Source organism: Scomber japonicus, chromosome 11 (assembly GCF_027409825.1).
Source record: "Scomber japonicus isolate fScoJap1 chromosome 11, fScoJap1.pri, whole genome shotgun sequence".
Classification (NCBI taxonomy): domain Eukaryota; kingdom Metazoa; phylum Chordata; class Actinopteri; order Scombriformes; family Scombridae; genus Scomber; species Scomber japonicus.
The window spans coordinates 27959905-27978584 of record NC_070588.1 but is presented as its reverse complement, the minus strand read 5'-3'; the positions used below and the strand labels follow the sequence as shown (position 1 = coordinate 27978584).

General features: G+C 39.3%; 1 protein-coding gene across 1 annotated transcript in view; it reads left to right on the top strand.

Annotated features, from left to right (window-relative positions):
* neb (nebulin) overlaps positions 1 to 18680 on the top strand; it is a 64999-nt gene that overhangs the window by 22208 nt on the left and 24111 nt on the right. Inside the window, 54 exon segments of the mRNA XM_053328302.1 lie at positions 88 to 291; positions 455 to 559; positions 1083 to 1190; positions 1285 to 1596; positions 1701 to 1904; positions 2054 to 2158; positions 2264 to 2371; positions 2469 to 2780; positions 2951 to 3157; positions 3262 to 3366; positions 3477 to 3584; positions 3687 to 3998; positions 4097 to 4300; positions 4537 to 4641; positions 4895 to 5002; positions 5159 to 5470; positions 6023 to 6226; positions 6328 to 6432; positions 6524 to 6631; positions 6719 to 7030; positions 7356 to 7460; positions 7604 to 7702; positions 7859 to 7960; positions 8068 to 8175; positions 8295 to 8606; positions 8721 to 8825; positions 8920 to 9024; positions 9125 to 9229; positions 9328 to 9435; positions 9538 to 9648; positions 9754 to 9951; positions 10323 to 10427; positions 10559 to 10663; positions 10757 to 10861; positions 11048 to 11155; positions 11273 to 11386; positions 11552 to 11749; positions 12229 to 12333; positions 12553 to 12657; positions 12770 to 12877; positions 13241 to 13348; positions 13473 to 13580; positions 13666 to 13770; positions 13893 to 13997; positions 14093 to 14191; positions 14310 to 14414; positions 14532 to 14636; positions 14736 to 14840; positions 14994 to 15098; positions 15266 to 15370; positions 15495 to 15599; positions 15791 to 15895; positions 16071 to 16175; positions 17138 to 17242. Of these exon segments, the coding sequence (XP_053184277.1) occupies positions 88 to 291; positions 455 to 559; positions 1083 to 1190; positions 1285 to 1596; positions 1701 to 1904; positions 2054 to 2158; positions 2264 to 2371; positions 2469 to 2780; positions 2951 to 3157; positions 3262 to 3366; positions 3477 to 3584; positions 3687 to 3998; positions 4097 to 4300; positions 4537 to 4641; positions 4895 to 5002; positions 5159 to 5470; positions 6023 to 6226; positions 6328 to 6432; positions 6524 to 6631; positions 6719 to 7030; positions 7356 to 7460; positions 7604 to 7702; positions 7859 to 7960; positions 8068 to 8175; positions 8295 to 8606; positions 8721 to 8825; positions 8920 to 9024; positions 9125 to 9229; positions 9328 to 9435; positions 9538 to 9648; positions 9754 to 9951; positions 10323 to 10427; positions 10559 to 10663; positions 10757 to 10861; positions 11048 to 11155; positions 11273 to 11386; positions 11552 to 11749; positions 12229 to 12333; positions 12553 to 12657; positions 12770 to 12877; positions 13241 to 13348; positions 13473 to 13580; positions 13666 to 13770; positions 13893 to 13997; positions 14093 to 14191; positions 14310 to 14414; positions 14532 to 14636; positions 14736 to 14840; positions 14994 to 15098; positions 15266 to 15370; positions 15495 to 15599; positions 15791 to 15895; positions 16071 to 16175; positions 17138 to 17242 (7629 nt within the window).

Below are 18680 nucleotides of genomic sequence, written 5' to 3'. Positions count from 1 at the left end.
TGAATCCTTAAATTTAAGTTTTCATGATTATGTTTTCAAAGTTCGGTAATATATTTTACCTTAATAAACCCCTTCTGTTTCATCCAGGCTGTTTACAAGGCAGAACTGAAGGTGCTGCAGGGGATTGGCTGGGTACCTATAGGTTCACTGGATGTTGAGAAGGCAAAGAAAGCTGGTGAGATCCTGAGTGAGAAAATGTACCGTCACCCCCCAAGCAACTACCCGTTCAAATCCACTACTGCAGACATGCCCATGGTGCTGGCTCAGGCCAACAATCAGATTATGAGCAAGGTATTCAATCATCAATCCTAACAGAATTATTTGATATAATAGCAAACACCTTTGTTGACTATGTAAGCTGATATGATAAGGACATTCTTTTCTCATTAAATGTCATACCTACAGAGTTCATAATGTGAATAAACCCTGATGTTGTTTGTTTCTGTGATTGCAGCAAGCATACACTCAGGCCTGGGACACTGATAAAACCAAGATACACATCATGCCTGATGCTATGGAAGTTCTTCTAGCCAAAGCAAACAATGTCAACTACAGCTTGGTAAGTGAAAAATTAAACAGTTCTCATGGTACAGCAGTTCTCATTTATGGGTTTCTGTAAGTGATGACTGGGTAATGTAGTTGAAATCAATACTGCCGTGTTCATGAGGACATTTTTCTGATACTGATGTGTATTCTATATATCAAGGTACGGCCAAGTCTTAAAAAATCACATACAAGATCATGAAATGTTCAACAAAATACACTGTGTTTCACTACTATACACTGCATTAGACAAACCCCTTCAAAGATGTAAAACTAAATCCTAATAACTCTTTTAAAAAAATGTTTTTAACTACAATGCGCTCGAAATCATTTATTTGAACATGAACATTTTGTAGAATGATAATACGACATTAACATACCACAATACGATTCCACTACAAGTCAGAAAATGATGATATTGAATTATAAGCTTGCTCTACTTAAAATGGAAATGAAAATACCAATGTGTGTGCTATATATATATATATATATATATATATATATATATATATATATTTTTTTTTTTTTTTTTTTTACAGAAAAAGTACACACAGGCATATGAAGATGACAAGAAGAAGGGCTATGATCTGCGCAATGATGCTATTTCCATCATGGCAGCCAAGGCTACCAGGGACATTGCCAGTGATGTAAGTTTCTTTTTTATTATTTCATTTTACTATTTGTACTGGTGTTTGTGTAACTGTAAAAAAGTAATGGTCTCATTTAATTTTTATTTTCCAGTACAAATACAAGACAGGATACCGTAAGCAGGTGGGCCACCACATCGGTGCTCGCTGCTTGGAAGACGACCCTCTGCTCATGCTGGCTCTAAACTCAGCCAAGATTGCCAGTGATTTCCTGTACAAGAAGGACTTCAACAAATCCAAGACCAAGTTCCACCTGCCACTGGACATGATATCCTTTGAACTGGCCAAGAAGAACCAGATTCAGGTCAACCATGCCAACTACATCACTCGTCTGCACAACTGGACTTGCCTGCCAGACTCCAATGATGTTGTCCAGGCCAGACATGCCTATGACATACATAGTGATGTGAGTGTGAATCCTTAAATTTAAGTTTTCATGATTATGTTTTTACATGTTTGGAATTTTTTTTTTAAATTAATATATTAATAAACCCCTTTTGTTTCATCCAGGCTGTTTACAAGGCAGAACTGAAGGCGCTGCAGGGTGTTGGCTGGGTACCTATAGGTTCACTGGATGTTGAGAAGGCAAAGAAAGCTGGTGAGATCCTGAGTGAGAAAATGTACCGTCACCCCCCAAGCAACTACCCGTTCAAATCCACTACTGCAGACATGCCCATGGTGCTGGCTCAGGCCAACAATCAGATTATGAACAAGGTATTCAATCATCAATCCTAACAGAATTATTTGATATAATAGCAAACACCTGTTGACTATGTAAGCTGATATGACAAATCATTAAATGTCATACCTACAGAGTTCATAATGTGAATAAACCCTGATGTTGTTTGTTTCTGTGATTGCAGCAAGCATACACTCAGGCCTGGGACACTGATAAAACCAAGATACACATCATGCCTGATTCTATGGAAGTTCTTCTAGCCAAAGCAAACAATGCCCACTACAGCTTGGTAAGTAAAAAATTGAACCGTTCTCATGGTACAGCAGTTCTCATTAATGGATTACTTTGAAATTCATGTTCTTAATGTCTGTGGTATTTTTGTGTTTGTTTACAGAAACAGTACACGCAAGCTTATGAAGATGACAAGAAGAAGGGCTATGATCTGCGCAATGATGCTATTTCCATCAAGGCAGCCAAGGCTACCAGGGACATTGCCAGTGATGTAAGTTTTAAAAAAATATATTATTTCATTTTACCATTTATACAAGTGTTTGTGCAACTGTAAAAAAGTAATGGCCTTGTTTCATTTTTTCCCTCAGTACAAATACAAGACAGGATACCGTAAGCAGGTGGGCCACCACATTGGTGCTCGCAGTGTCCATGACGACCCTCTGATCATGCTGGCTCTGAACTCAGCCAAGATTGCCAGTGATGCCCTGTACAAGAAGGACTTCAACAAGTCCAAGACCAGGTTCCACCTGCCAGTGGACATGCTGAGTCTTGAACTGGCTAAGAAATGCCAGATTCAGGTCAACCATGCCAACTACATCACCCGCTTGCACCAATGGACTTGCCTGCCAGACTCCAATGATGTGGTCCAGGCCAGAAAGGCATATGACCTTCAGAGTGATGTGAGCATTGAAAATTATTTTGTTTGTTTACTGAACACTGTCCTAATAATGTTCATAGCGCTGTCTATAGTGCTTACAATCTTCAGAGTGACGTAAGCTCCTCTGTCACATGGTCAATTTATCTCACTCACATTATGGTGGGATGTTACATGTATGTGTTTTTCCAATAGGCTGTATACAGATCTGACTACGATGGCGAGGTTAGAGGTGTTGGATGGGTCCCCATTGGTTCACTGGATGTGCTGAAGGCCAAGCATGCTGGAACAATTCTCAGTGAACGTAACTACAGGCAGAAACCAGACACACTGAAATATGCAACAGACATGAATTCCATGCCCATGGTCTTAGCTAAAGCAAATGCTGATATCATGAACAAGGTATAAAAATATTCTATCCCTCTTTTACAATTTTTCTATGTTTATTCAGTCTTTTCCTGGTGGTTACAATTTGTGTTTTTGTCTTTGTCTATTTCTCACCACAGCAAAAATACATTTCTGCTTGGGAGGGTGACAAGGTTAAGATTCATGTATCCAATGACCTGCCTGAGCTGTTGCTTTCTAAAGCTAATGCCCACAACATCAGCAAGGTATGTCTGTTCTGTTTTTACTTATTCTGGTTTTCTACAACCATGCCAGTAAATATCAGTTTCTTACACAACATGATTTTCATTTTATAATTTGTATATTTCTTTTTCAGAAACTGTACAGGGAAGGTGTTGAGGAGATTTTCAGAAAGGGCTATGACCTTAAAGCTGATGCTATCTCTGTTGTTGCTGCCAAACATGGAAGAGAAATCATCAGTGATGTATGTTACACACAGTATATTTGAAAAAACGTTCATATCTAATATTGACTTAAGCTTTTATTTACTCAATTAATTATCACTTCACTCTTTCTCTGTACACAGTACAAATACAAGACAGGATACCGTAAGCAGGTTGGCCACCACATTGGTGCTCGCAGTGTACAAGATGACCCACTGCTGATGCTGGCTATTAACTCAGCCAAGATTGCCAGTGATGCCCTGTACAAGAAGGACTTCAACAAGTCCAAGACCAAGTTCCACCTGCCAGTGGACATGCTGAATCTTGAACTGGCCAGGAAATGCCAGATCCAAGTCAATGATTTCAACTACAGAACTCGTTTACACAACTGGACCTGCCTACCAGACTCCAATGATGTGGTCCAGGCCAGAAAGGCCTATGACCTTCAGAGTGATGTGAGCAAAGATAATTTATTTGTTTGTTTATTTAACACTGCCATCATATTTTTTTCCTTTAAAAATATTTACTATGACTATTCTTCTTCTACTTGTAGGCTGTGTACAAAGCTGAACTGGAATTTCTCAAGGGCACAGGTTGGGTGCCAATTGGTTCTATTGATGTGGAGAAAGTTAAGAAGGCAGGAGAGATCCTGAGTGAACAGAAGTACCGTCAGCATCCCAGCAACTTCAAATTTACTGCCACGACAAGTGACATGCCATTTGCCCTTGCTCAGGCCAATGCCCATATCATGGACAGGGTAAAGATGGCACATGTTACTTATTATTAATATTCATTTAATTGTATTAATTTCTTTTCTTTTGGGAGGGTTTTCATAGGGTATTTTACCCAATCCCTGGCAAAATGTTTCATCAGTCCCCTGTGTTTAATATTGAAGCCAATAACTTTAGACAAAACTCATTTTTTTCTAAAAGAATGTTCTATGACTCAGATTAAGTTACATGTCACTGAACTGTATTCATGTTCTGTTTCCAGAAAGCTTATGTTGCAGCCTGGGAGAATGATAAAACTGACATTCACATCATGCCTGACACCCCAGAGATCCTCCTAGCCCGGCAGAACAAACTCAACACCAGTCTGGTAAGCTTCACTAGTTGTATAACCCATTAGTACAATTTATAACTGTATCAGTAATTTTTTTACTTTTTTATGTATCTTATCAGTTAATTGTGCTGAGGTTTGATGAATTAATTATGCATTAATTTTATGCATTTGTTGACTTTTTATTCACAATTAGTATATAAGAAATGTCCTGCTCCTCAGGTACTTATTATTGTGTTGTATAGGATACAGTGTATCAGGCACCCAAACAACATCATTCTTGTTTCCCCAGAAACATTACCGTGAAGGCTTTATGGACACCATCAACAAAGGCTACATTCTTCCCAAAGATGCAATTTCTGTTTTATCAGCCAAACACTCTCGACACATCATCAGTGATGTAAGTCTGCCCGTCTCTTTGGAACTTTTTCATATTCCGTATTTTTCATGTTCATATTTCACTTGGTGATTTTACACACATGCCACATTTTGAAAATTTTACTGCATGTAATTGTTTTAACAAATGTCTAAAAATATTTCTATTTCAAATTTTCAGTACAAATACAAAGCTGGTTTCCGCAAGCAGTGTGGTCATCATATTGGAGCACTCAGCGTTAATGATGACCCACTGATTATGTTGGCCGCTAATGCAGCCAAGATTTCCAGTGACAACATCTACAAGAAGGACTTCCACAAGACCAAGACCAAGTACCACCTGCCAGTTGACATGCTGACAATTGAACTGGCCAAGAAATGCCAGAACCAAGTCAATGACTTCAACTACAGAACCCACTTACACCAATGGACGTGCCTGCCAGACTCCAATGATGTTGTTCAGGCTAGGAAGGTCTATGATCTACAGAGTGATGTAAGTGTATCCCTTTGTAGGTCTCACCAAAAGAGTGCTATTTAAAATGTGTTTTTTTTTGCTTTTCCTACCTCTTTGAGGCCATGACAACATAAAACATGGATTCTTTTTCTCATTGACCCTTAATTTTAAGTTTTACAGACTTCTACCGACTTCATTCAGACCTCATTTGTTCAAAACTTTTTTTAAAAACATGTTAGAGACTCATTCTATTTGTGTACAAGATGAAAAAATGATACTCAACTTCAAAAATGTCTCCAGCAGGATCTTATTTCAACAGTGAATTGTGTTATTCTTCATTTATACACACAACCTGTATCTGTAGCAACCATAACACAAGCTGATGGTCTTTTTATGCATTACATAGCTCATACAACAATAGCTCATACAAGTGGTAAAGATTGCCCAAAAAGTTTGAGTTGAAAAGATTTTGTTTTTAACCAGATATAATGACACAATGTGACCTCTATCAAACGGTTGAGCAGACCTACAAAGGGCTAAGTGAACTTTAGCTATCTTGTTTGTTGATTGATCCCATGATTTGTTTTTTAGGCTGTATACAGATCTGACCTGCAGTGGCTGAGAGGATGTGGCTGGTCGCCTCAGGACTCTGTGGATGTTCTCAAAGCTAGACATGGCCAGGCTATTCTCAATGAGAGGCTCTATCGCCAGCCCCCAAGCACTGTCAAGTTCACCAGTGTTGTCGACCTACCAACTATTGTCCTGTCCAAGCAAAATGCTGCCCAGCTCAGTGATGTGAGTAAAACTTTTATTTCCAGTGAATTTAAAACGTAACTTTATATGTGTGAATGAGGGCATCAGATTTAAAAGAATGTTTTGTTTTTATTTTCTGACAGTGGAACTATAGGGAAGCCTGGGATAAAGACAAAGTGAACATTCACATACCACATGACGCCCCCAACTTTGAATTGTCCAAGCACAATGCATACAACATCAGCGAGGTAAGTTTGCATTTTTCAATCAGTGCATGATTTTTGATGGCTAATTCGATATTGTACTGTCTTTTTGATCATACTTTCTTGTTCTCTGCAGAAAATGTACACAAAGGACTGGGATGAGGAGAAGGCCAAAGGCTATCATATCAAGGAGGATGCTATCTCTGTGCTTAAGGCTAAAGCTTCCAGAGATATCATTAGTGATGTAAGAAAAAATATGGATATGTCATAGCAGATTATTTAATGAGCTACTTGCTGATGTGTCATTAACCTTGTATCCCTTTCCTTTTAGTACAAATACAAGACAGGATACCGTAAGCAGGTTGGCCACCACATTGGTGCTCTCAGTGTCCAAGACGACCCTCTGATCATGCTGGCTCTGAACTCAGCCAAGATTGCCAGTGACGCCCTGTACAAGAAGGACTTCAACAAGTCCAAAACCAAGTTCCACCTGCCAGTGGACATGCTGAATCTTGAACTGGCCAAGAAATGCCAGATCCAAGTCAATGATTTCAACTACAGAACTCATCTACACCAATGGACATGTCTGCCAGACTCCAATGATGTGGTTCAGGCCAGAAAGGCATATGACCTTCAGAGTGATGTGAGCATTGAAAATTATTTTGTTTGTTTACTGAACACTGTCCTAATAATGTTCATAGTGCTGTCTATAGTGTTTTCTGACACTTGAGCTGGCCAAGAAATGCCAAGTCAATGTCAGTGACTTCAACTGTAGAACTTCAACTGTAGGCCAGAAAGACCTATGATCTGTAGGTTTATGGTTGTTGTTCATAGGTTGTATTTCTCGGATCTTTTTTGGATATACTGTATACTCCTATTTGGCCCCAAGAGTTTCACATTGTGATTGTCTATATAAATTACATGTCATGCAAAGCAGATAAAGAAACCAACCTGCTTTGGTTCCTCAGGCTGTGTACAGAGCTGATCTGGAGTGGTTACGCGGATGTGGATGGATACCACATGAAAGTGTGGAGGTTATGAAGGTGAAGCACGCACAGAAAATCCTGGCTGACGTAAGTTTGATTCCATATTAAAATCATTTCACTCTATCATTTCCTTTGCATATATTTGTAAAATGTTTTTAAAATTTCTCGAAGCAACATTAGTAAATTAGCTGAATTACTGCGTTATTCTATACTTTCTTGCTATTTTGCAGAGAGGCTACCGTATTAAGTTGGATGAGCAACAATTCATGGTTCCAGCTGACAGAGTTGACATGGCGTGTGCCAAGCATGCTGCTGATGTCCTCAATGAGGTGAGGATGAATATGCTATTCTGATGTTACTCTTGATATGCTTTTAAGTACCTTCTTCTATTCAGTCACCACAGCATCACAACAGCAAAGTGGTAAATACTTCAGAATAATTTGGCTGTTCTTGGTAACTGACTTTTCACTTCTCATACTTTTCAGGTCAAATATCGTGAGGCCTGGCATCAGGAAAAGACTAAGTACACACTGGTGGAAACTCCAACCCTTGCCACAGCCAAACAGGTGGCTAAGAACGTTCACCCGGTAAGATGGTGGTAACAATACTTGGTCTCATACCAAGTCTATTCCCTTGCATATCCAGCTTGATAAGCAATACACAAACCAATAATAACTACCTCCATCTCTTGCAGCAACTGTACACCAAAGAGTGGGATAAGGTCAAAGCCACAGGCTACTTCATGCCTGGGGATGCTGTACCAATTAAGCAGTGCATCCATACGTCTAAAGTACAAAGTCAAGTGAGTAGTGGGACACAGTTGCATTTGTCCCCTTCATGATAAAGACAATTATTGAATCTGTTTTTAATTTGATTGAGAACATGACCATATGGAGATAATGATTTTTGTCTGCCTTGTAGCATAAGTACCTCGAGGGTTACCGTAAGCAGGTTGGCCACCACATCGGTGCTCTCAGCGTCCAAGATGACCCTCTGCTTATGCTGGCTCTGAACTCAGCCAAGATTGCCAGTGATGCCCTGTACAAGAAGGACTTTAACAAGTCCAAGACCAAGTTCCACCTGCCAGTGGACATGCTGAATCTTGAACTGGCCAAAAAATGCCAGATCCAAGTCAATGATTTCAACTACAGAACTCATCTGCACCAGTGGACTTGTATGCCTGACCAGAATGATGTCATCCAGGCCCGCAAAGCCTATGATCTTCAAAGTGATGTTCGTGTCATCCAATTGCATACCAAACTAAGACTCATTCAACATTCACATGCAATAAACTGACAGAAACTTCTTTCTTAACGATCTAAAATGTATCTGTGTTTTTGTCTGCAGAATGTGTATAAGGCCGATTTGGAATGGCTTCGTGGAATTGGATGGGTTGCAGCTGACTCTGTTGACCACGTCAAGGTCAGGAAGGCACAGGAGATTCTCAATCAGGTATGTTTACCGTATTACGCTTCTGTCTTTAGATTGATCTATTTTTCGAACATTTTGCATTGTATTTTACCTTGATGCTCTATTTTTCTTACAGAGGCACTACAAGAAGGATGCCGTAGAAGGCTTTGGAAAATTCACCTCGGTTGTTGATTGCCCTGAGATCTTATTAGCAAAGCAGAATGCTGCCAATATCAGCGATGTATGTAAAAATCTAACATTTAAATATCTACATTTCAAGAAGCACATTAATAATCAGTAATCAAACCTAACATAATCCTGTCATTTCCCTCCTACTGTAGCTGAAGTACAAAGAGACCTTCAATGCAGAAAAGGGTCAATACATTGGTTCAGATGACACTCCTCAACTGGCCCATAGCAGGGAAGTGGCTAAGCACGTTAGTGAGGTAATGTCAATGGTTTTTGACCATTTTATTTGGTTGATTGTATATAATTTTTGTATTAGCCTTTTTGTAAACATTGTACTTACTTTGTGTGTTTTCAGAAATACTACAAACTTGAATGGGACAAAGCTAAGGCTGCAGGCTACCAGCTGGACCATGAATACATCCCTCTTGTCAGTGGCAAGAAAGGCAGGGACATTGCCAGTGATGTACGTGCCTTACACATGTTTTGTTGTAGTTAGTGTCTCATGGTACATTTCTTACAAGTTTGTAAACAAAATTGAGACTTTAATTATTCTTGATCCTACTAGGCAAAGTACAAAGATGCCCATGAGAAAGCCAAAGGTCACTACATGGCTGGGACCTTGGTGGACTTCCCTGAGGTCATGCGATGTGGAGATCAGGAGAAAAACAAGGGCTTGGTAAGACATTCTTAGTCCATTTATTCCATTTCCATAAACTTTATTTTTGATTCATTTGTGTCACATTGTTAATGACAATGTCAATAACTTTGCACATCTTTACAGAGGCTCTACCATAAGGATTACCATCAAACTAAGCTCAAGACCCACATCCCTCCAGATGTCATCGCTAACCAGGTAGCTAAGAAGTGCCAGGACATGCTGAGTGACGTCATCTACCGCACATACCTGCACCAGTGGACTTGTCATCCTGATCAGGAGGACGCCATCAGGGCCCGCAAGACCAATGAGATTCTCAGTGATGTAGGTCCTTCTTCAATGCGCCTCTCCTGTTGCATTTAAATAATATATAATGTCCTGTGGCAGATGATCGGCCAAATTACATTCACTATCAGTTTTCTATTAGATATACAGGCCATATACTGGAACTATCTTTTCATATGTAGTTATGTGATAAAAGTTCTTCCATTCAAAGCTCATTCTCATTTATCATGCTACATTAACAAGACAATTGTTTCTTATAGTATGTCTACAAACACAAGAGGCAAACTTCACATACAATATACTTGATATTTGACTATATTAGATTTATCAAAAGCCAGAAATAATACAGAAATCTAAGCATTCTTTCCAGTATTATACACATAAATATTTGCTTTCTTCCTCTCTTCAAGGTTTTCTACAAGGAGGACCTGACCTGGATGAAGGGCATTGGTTGCTATGTGTGGGATACTCCAGAGATTATTCGTGCCAAGAAGGCCTATGAGCTGCAGAGCGATGTGAGTAACTGCACTGAATATCACCATAAACATTTAGAAACATAATACATAATGTCTGATGCATTTAATAAAAATTATTTAATTATTTAGTTCATGAGCCTGTGATCATTTGTCATATTTTCCCCCTTTAGCTTAAATACAGAGAGGATGCCAAGAAAGAATACAACAATTACTCCATCGTGACAGACACCCCAGTCTATGTGACTGCTATCCTGGGTCACACCTGGGCCAGCGAGGTGAGTGAGCTGGACTTTTAAAATAAGCATATTCACTGTTTTAGTTTGAATGCCTAAATGAGTGCAATAATTATATCCAATTGTCATTGACAGCTGAACTACAGGGAGGCTTATCATAAGGAGAAGCACATGTACACCACTGTTCTGGATACATACGACTACGCCAGATGCCACAACTTCAAGTACTTCTTCAGCAACGTAAGTAGAGAAACATGAACACATGTCTCTTTCAGTCATTGTGTACACCATAGGACTGAAAGAATGCAATCTAATTCCTCTGTAAATCCTCCCTTGATCTTTGAACCCTATTGACAGCAATTAAAATGTCGGCTTTTTCAGTGGAATGTTTTAATGATGATCATTTTCTGGCTTTTCTCTCAACAGAAAAACTACACTGCTGCCTGGGACACAATCAAAGCCAAGGGCTACAAGCTTCCACATGACTCACATGCCTTGCAGCACGCCAAGCAGCAGAAGGTCATCCTTAGCAACGTGAGTTAAACTTTTTTATTCATTTTATTCCATGTTAATACTATGTTGTGATTTTCCTCAAATGTGAATTTGATGTTTGACCTTTAAGAAACAATATGAATTATTTTGCCCCTTTAGGTGAAGTATAAGGAGGATTATGAGAAGTTCAAATCCCTCTACAGTTTGCCTAAGTCTCTTGAGGATGATCCTGCCACTGCTCGCTGTGTCAAAGCTGGAAAGCTGGTCCTTGATGTAAGTCAAATTTCATCTTCTTCATGCCATTAATATACGAGCTGCACCATTAGATCAGCTCTGTTTTTAACAAACAAGCTATAATGCATCCAAATAGGATTTTGTTTGTGTGTGTGTGTACATAATGGGAGAACTGAAAGAGCCACCTGTTGTCCATCTTTATAGCGTCTGTACAAGGAGGACTATGAGAAGAACAAGGCCAAGAATCATATCCCACCAGACATGCTGGACATCATGTCTGCCCGCAACACCCAGGCCACTGTTAGTGGAATACACTACCGCAAGTTCCTCCATCAGTGGATATGTCTTCCTGACATGCAGATGTACGTGCAAGCACGCAAAGTCAATGAGCAGCTCAGCGACGTGAGTATCCTCCCTCAGCTTGATATTCTGTTCTTGTTATTCTGTAGCCACAATAACTACAGATTGGTCAAAAGTACAGCCACATTCTAGCTTATATTTTTATCACTGATATTATTTTGGATAGTACTATATCTAACTTTATTTTAATATGACAAGCTTTTCTTTTTTTAATACTTTATTTATATAGTTCAGATTTATAAATGATAACTGAAGAAAACCACACTGCTGTGAATGCTGTGCATAATAAATGAAAAAGAAATCCTGTATATATATATGTATATAGTACCAGTCAAAAGTTTGGACACACTTTCTCATTGATGTGAATGTGTCCAAACTTTTGACCAATACTGTACGTTTGTAACCAATTACAATGCAAAATACATCTATCAAAAGTTCCTTAACTTACAGTAGGACGTGACCAAAATATCTTAGTGTGATTGCGATGATTGAAAATGTGTTTTGTTGTGCACTCTCTTCAGATCTTCTACAAGGATGACCTGAACTGGCTGAGGGGTATCGGCTGCTATGCCTGGGACACACCGGAGATCCTCCGTGTCAAGCATGCGGGTGATCTTCAGAGCGAGGTTGGCACACCTAATATGCTTCCTTGTATTCCACATTTTCTACAATTATTTGATTTACAACTTTCAGCTCTCCCACTGCTGTTTCAATATTCTTCACTTTCCAGTTCTTTTCAGCTTTCCGACAACTTTCAGTATCTTCCCTTCCAGTAATCCCCTTAAGACTTTTTTATACTAAACAAAATCAATGCTGATTGCCATGTCTTTGTTGGTCTATTTCAGAACAAGTACAGAGCCAAAGGTATTGAAGCTTTCAAAGAGTATTCAGTGGTGACGGACACTCCAGTGTATGAGACGGCCAAGCAGAACGCTGAAAACCTGAGCGATGTAAGTGACTCTAAAAATGTTTGAACAGTGTTGGCTTATTACTGTCTATATTTCCTCACATAATAAAAACCATGACCATACATCTAATCATTTGTTTCTTCTCTTTTTCTAGCTGCACTACCACTATGATTACAACACCAATATCAAGGGAACCAACTCTTCTCCCGCTGTCACTATTGAAACCGAGAGGGCACGCCTGGCTAACCACATCCAGAGTAATGTAAGATGGTATTTCTTAATATTGTGTACATGGGCCCTATAGAACATTTTACACTGACGCAGTGTACAATGTGGTGAATAGACACAGCTCTTATGTTTTACTTATTTAATCTATTTAATCAAAAGGTTTTTTGGCTATCTACACTCTAGCCAGCAGTTGACTGGGAATATTGGTATTCAAAATTGAGGAAAAAGCAGAAAAATATCTATAAAAATAAGCTTTGTAGGAGTTAACTTTCAGGGTTCCTGGTCTTATTTTGTGTTAGCGTTCTGTTTTTCTAACCTAAGATATATCCAGTCTCACCCTGTTTTCCTTCATCTTGTTCTTGTTCTTCTTCTTCCTCTCCTCTTCTTTGTATCTCAGAACTGGTACAAGGAAGCCAACAAGAGCTTCATGCCCACCGGATACACCATGACCCACGACACCCCTCTCATCAAGCAGGTTAAGATGAACAGCCTTGTCAGCAGCGATGTAAGTATTTCTTACCGTATCTTGAATCATTCGATTAAACTGTTCTTTTGACAGCAGTTATGCCTCTTTGTTTGCATAATTTCGATGTTGCTGAGTCACAATCTTTTTGCTTTTATTTGGGCAGGTGAAGTACAAGGAAGCCTTCGAGATGATTAAGGCAAAGGCCTACACTCTTCATCCAGAGGGCGTCAACTTCGTCAACGCAAGGAATGCTAACAAGATCATTAACGATGTGAGATAAAACACATTATGTTTGATGAAGATTTATATTATTGCCTTGTACTGCATAAAACAATCTTACATGTCACTTTCTCCAGCGCCTGTATCGTGAAGAATACCACAAGAAGAAGGACAAGATCCACACAACCTACGACACCCCCGATATTAAACAAGTCAAGATGAACCAGGAGAATCTCAGCCATGTACGGAACTATTTTCACACAATTTATGTCTTTTGTTTTCCTATATTTTGTTCATGTAGCTTGATGGAGTCGATCAGTATATTCTATTCACGCAACCTTTTTTTGTTCCCTCCTCATCGTAGTTGTTCTACAAAGAGAAATTCTACAACACCAGAGGACAACTGATCTCTATGCCCATTACACCCGAGCTGATGCACTGCTACCACGTCAATGAGATCACCAGCGACGTAAGAAGGACAAAGAAATAAAGTCGGACTCGTATTCTCACACGTTGACTTGGAATCTTTGTGCGAGAAATAAAACTGTTGTTTTTGTTTTTTAGCTAAGATACAAAGAGGATTTGTTGTGGCTGAGAGGCATCGGCTGCTTCTTGTATGACACACCTGAGATGGTCCACATCCGCAACATCACCAAGCAGAGGGTATGTGTTTCAGTGGAATATTCCCTTCTATCAGTATCCTTCATTTTTCATTGCATATTCAGCTTACTGCAGCGGCATCATGCTAATTCATATGGCCTGTTTTTTATGACTTTTACAGACCAGCTATCCATTGGAAGCTAAGAAGAACCATGCCAACTTCTCCGTGGTCCTTGACACACCGGAGTATAAGCGTGTGACTGAGCTGAAGACCCACATGAGCAACGTGAGTCATTTTCCCACTGTCTTCCGAGGCTTGTGTTTTAAGAAAAATGCTTGTATTCTGTCTGAAAATAAAGTCTGACAGGTTTTGACTTGACTTGTTCTGACCCTCTATCTTTAGTTGATCTACAAAGCCCAAAGCAAAGAAGACATGGCTAAGGTCTCCACCACTTTGGACTCTGTGGACATCCAGAGAGCCAAATGGGCCCAGCAGCTGACTAATAAGGCAAGTTTAGATATGCTAATCACTAAAACTTGTTTTCTTTTGCAAATTTTCTTTTTCCTGGCAGTCTAGCATTATTTTATATGTTCTGTTTTTCCGCAGTTCGAGTACGCAAACCTTGCTAGTAAGGAGAGAGCCCATTTCACCCCAGAAATTGAAACTCCAGACATGCACCATGCTAGGACGATGAAAGTAGTGTACAGTGATGTAAGTCTTTCTCTTTTTTTTCTCTTTATCACTTCTTTGATATCCTTATTTTTGCCTTTGTAATGCCTCACCTCTGTTGATTTTCTAAATTGAGAATATCTTGAGACTTAACTAATTTTCCTGATGTGTTACAATAACTGTTTCCTCCTTCAGCTGAAGTACAAAGATCAGTATGAGAAGATGAAGCACAGGTACACCGCCATTGCTGATACACCCATCTTGGTCCGTGCCAAGAAATCCTACCTCCAGTCCAGTGATGTGAGTATTCTCATTGGGTAACTTGCACAGTAAACAATAATATTTATATCATTATCATATTTCATTATCCCTACCCTGCTACTAAATGCTGCCAGTAACAGTCAATGAGGCAAAAATGTGAGCTTTGACTGATCATTAAAGACTACTGTTGCTGTTCATGTCTTCAGCTCCGCTACAAGGAAACCTTCGAGCTGTCTAAGGGCCACTACCACACTGTCAAGGATGCTTTGGACATCGTCTGCCACCGCAGAGTCACAGATGACATCAGTGAGGTCAGTGCTTAAAATTAGCTTAATATTATCATAATATAATCATGTCAAGAAATATAAATAGAATGAATGTAGAATTGATTTGAACTGTTTCATTTATATCACTGTGCTTCTTTTTCTACCACAGGTTAAATACAGGAAAAAGTACCACAAATCTCTGGGTACATGGAAGTCCATCCCCGACCGTCCTGAGTTCTTCTTCAGCAGAATTGCCAGCGATAACATCAGTGATGTGAGTACTGTTGACTGGATAGTGGTTATAAGGCACTTAATAATGCTGAAAAAGTGTTGTAATTGCATGGGCCTACCAAAAATACAGATATTCTGTATTAAAACTGTGACCCTCAGTGAGTAGATGGTCATGCAATGTTATTGATTGATATTGTAATATCAATATGAAAATGCTGTTGTTTCTCTTTTTAGATCAAGTACAAGGAGGACCTGGAATGGCTGAGGGGTATTGGCAGCTTTGTGTGGGACACACCTGAAATGGTGCAGGCTGAAAAGAACAAGACATTGTACAGCGAGGTAAAGGGTCATATTTTACCATTTGTAACATCTATAATATGATAAACTTGTTATTTCAGACTATAATAAGTAACATAATTAATCATGATGTGTAATTCATATAACAGTGCTGATTAATGCAGTGGATGCTGTCATTTGAACTGATCCTAATCACTGTTTCATATCTTTGTAACAGAGACTGTACAGATCCTCCTTTGAGAAGATCAGAGGCAACTTCAAGTATACCTGCGACACTCCATTCTTCCAGGCCGCCAAGAATGCCTCCCATCTCATCAATGATGTGAGTCCTTTCATTCTTCAACCCAGTATGATAATTGATATTTTGTAGCAGTAATACACGTAATATTATAATGAATTTTTTGAATCAACTTTGTTAAAAAGACACTTTTCTCTCTTTCTGTGCATATTAAATGGACTCTCAGCTTGGAGGTAAAAGTAAAGTATTATTAGTGAAAGTATTATTCTGTCATTGCCTGTAATGTTTAAGTAATGTTTTTTGTTGTTCTTTGTTGCCTTCACCTTCATATCAAAATTGTTCTAACCTTCCTTCGTCCCATGGAGAACTCTCATAAGATGACAGCACACATTGTTTTCTGGACATTTGTCTTTAACTACCTTCTGATATTCTGAGCAGAGGGAGTACAAATCTAATTATATGAAGATCAAGGATAAGTTCACCATAACAACAGATGATCCTAGATACAAACTGGCCAGAGAGAACAGGAAGATGAGCCAGGTAAAAGCCCTGGCCGTGTCGTACGACCGGCCTGCATCCTCCGCTGTCTCCTCTGGTCCGGTCCTCCAGGCCTGTGATCCTGGTGCATGAGGTCCTCGACAGACCTGTCGGCGGTGGTCGTCGCATGGCTATAATGTTTATCGTTTTAACACGATACATTTCTGCTCGTTCTCAATGTTTCTTTTTGTCCCTCCCAGGTTATTGTAAACCGTGCCACTCAAGTAGCAGCTGGAGTGCTATTTTGAGCGAGCAGGACTCTCCTTCATCTGTGCCATCAGAGAGACAGTTTAATCAATCATTTGTTATTGCATAAATTAGTAACTTTGTAACACTTTCTACTTCTGAATATGCTGTTTTGTGTCACTGAGGGCACAGATGAAGATATCGCTTGGATCTCCAGAGTCCTACTCCACTCCCTGTCAGTGTCATTGCTGTTTTGCATATCTGTTCTAAACTATGGCATGCTGTGTGTCTGTGTGTGTGTATGTCATTGTGTGTATGGACAGGTAAAATACAAATTCAAAGCAAAGGATCTGCTAAAGAGTGGCTGCAATGAAATACTCCGTCCTGACATCCTCACAGCACTTTACCAGTCCACTATGGGCAGTAAGGTAAACAACCAGAGATTGAACCATGGTAACTCTGATCCCTGTCCACAAACAGGAAGAAAACAACCCCTCTGTAATTTAAGAGTGACAGTTGAAAGTTCAGCTGAAGTTCAGATGAAGTTCAGTTGAAGTTCAGCATAACACTCAGTCATTACAGGTTACGTTGTTCCTTCCTGCTGTTTCTGGACGGAGACTCGTCACATTGTATTTTCATCCCGTGGACACTGCTCCCCTTAATTCAGTTCACTTTAACTCATCCCATTCTTCCCCTCTATACTCTAATCCTTCAACCACTCATCCATACCTCTCTAAGTCTCATTAATAATAACCAACATAACCAACTTATCTTAAAATGCATTGCAGTAGTTGTCTAACAGCAATCTAATAAACATAAATATATAGAGACAGAAAATATATACAGTGAATACTATATAGTTAAGGCAATCCTAGTGTGTGCCATAGTGTCATATTTGATACTACCACTGAGGGGCGCCAAAGTCAGAAATGTTCAAATTTTACACTTGGCTATAAAATGTGATTTACACATTGTATTAATGTTTCTAAAGCCATTTTAATACATAGCTGGTCCACTAGTTATTTGATTCACTCTCTTCTCTTGAGTAAACTTCATATTTGCTGAAGCCACTGTATGTGTCAGATTCAGTGAGCAATAGCATAAGATGGACTGCTGCTGGTCACCATGAACTACGTGGGCAATACAGATATTTATGACTGTATGGTGGTAACATGTTAATTTTTTATTTCATTTAAGAAGCCAACATGCATATTAATTAGCATGAGCACTTGTGTCTATCATGTAAATGTGCCAGATTTAGCCATACAGGTGCAAATCAGTGTGTGTGTGTGTGTGTGTGTGTGTGTGTGTGTGTGTGTGTGTGTGTGTGTGTGTGTGTGTGTGTGTGTGTGTGTGTGTGTGTGTGTGTGTGTGGAGGAGGGGGGGGGGGCGTGCGAGAGAGTATATGTGCATTTTCACATGGGCAAGTACTTGTGTGTGTATGTGTAAATGAGTGCAGACACTGAATACAGGCTCATTTTCATTTGTAGTCCCTGCATCGTTTCTCTCGTCACTGATTGTCTCTGTCTCCATTTTCACCTGGAAAATAACCACCTCTGTTTTAATGCATGTTTTATAACGCATGTATCTATACATTTGAGCATGGCATCATATCATTCATGAGACATGGACTGTGTTATATTTAACGTGTGATACATTACATGAAACTTGTTAAATAAGTATTTCTGACTTTGCTCATGTAATGTTAAAGAACCATTAAAGAAAAAAAGAATGATGACAAATTTGTTATTATACTAATATATATTTAGTAAGTATTTATCTTCTTCAGAGTAAAGTCAGAATAACAAATCATGTGATGCTGAAATGTCATTTTTAATTTCTGGGCACCATTTTGTTCCATTCCTA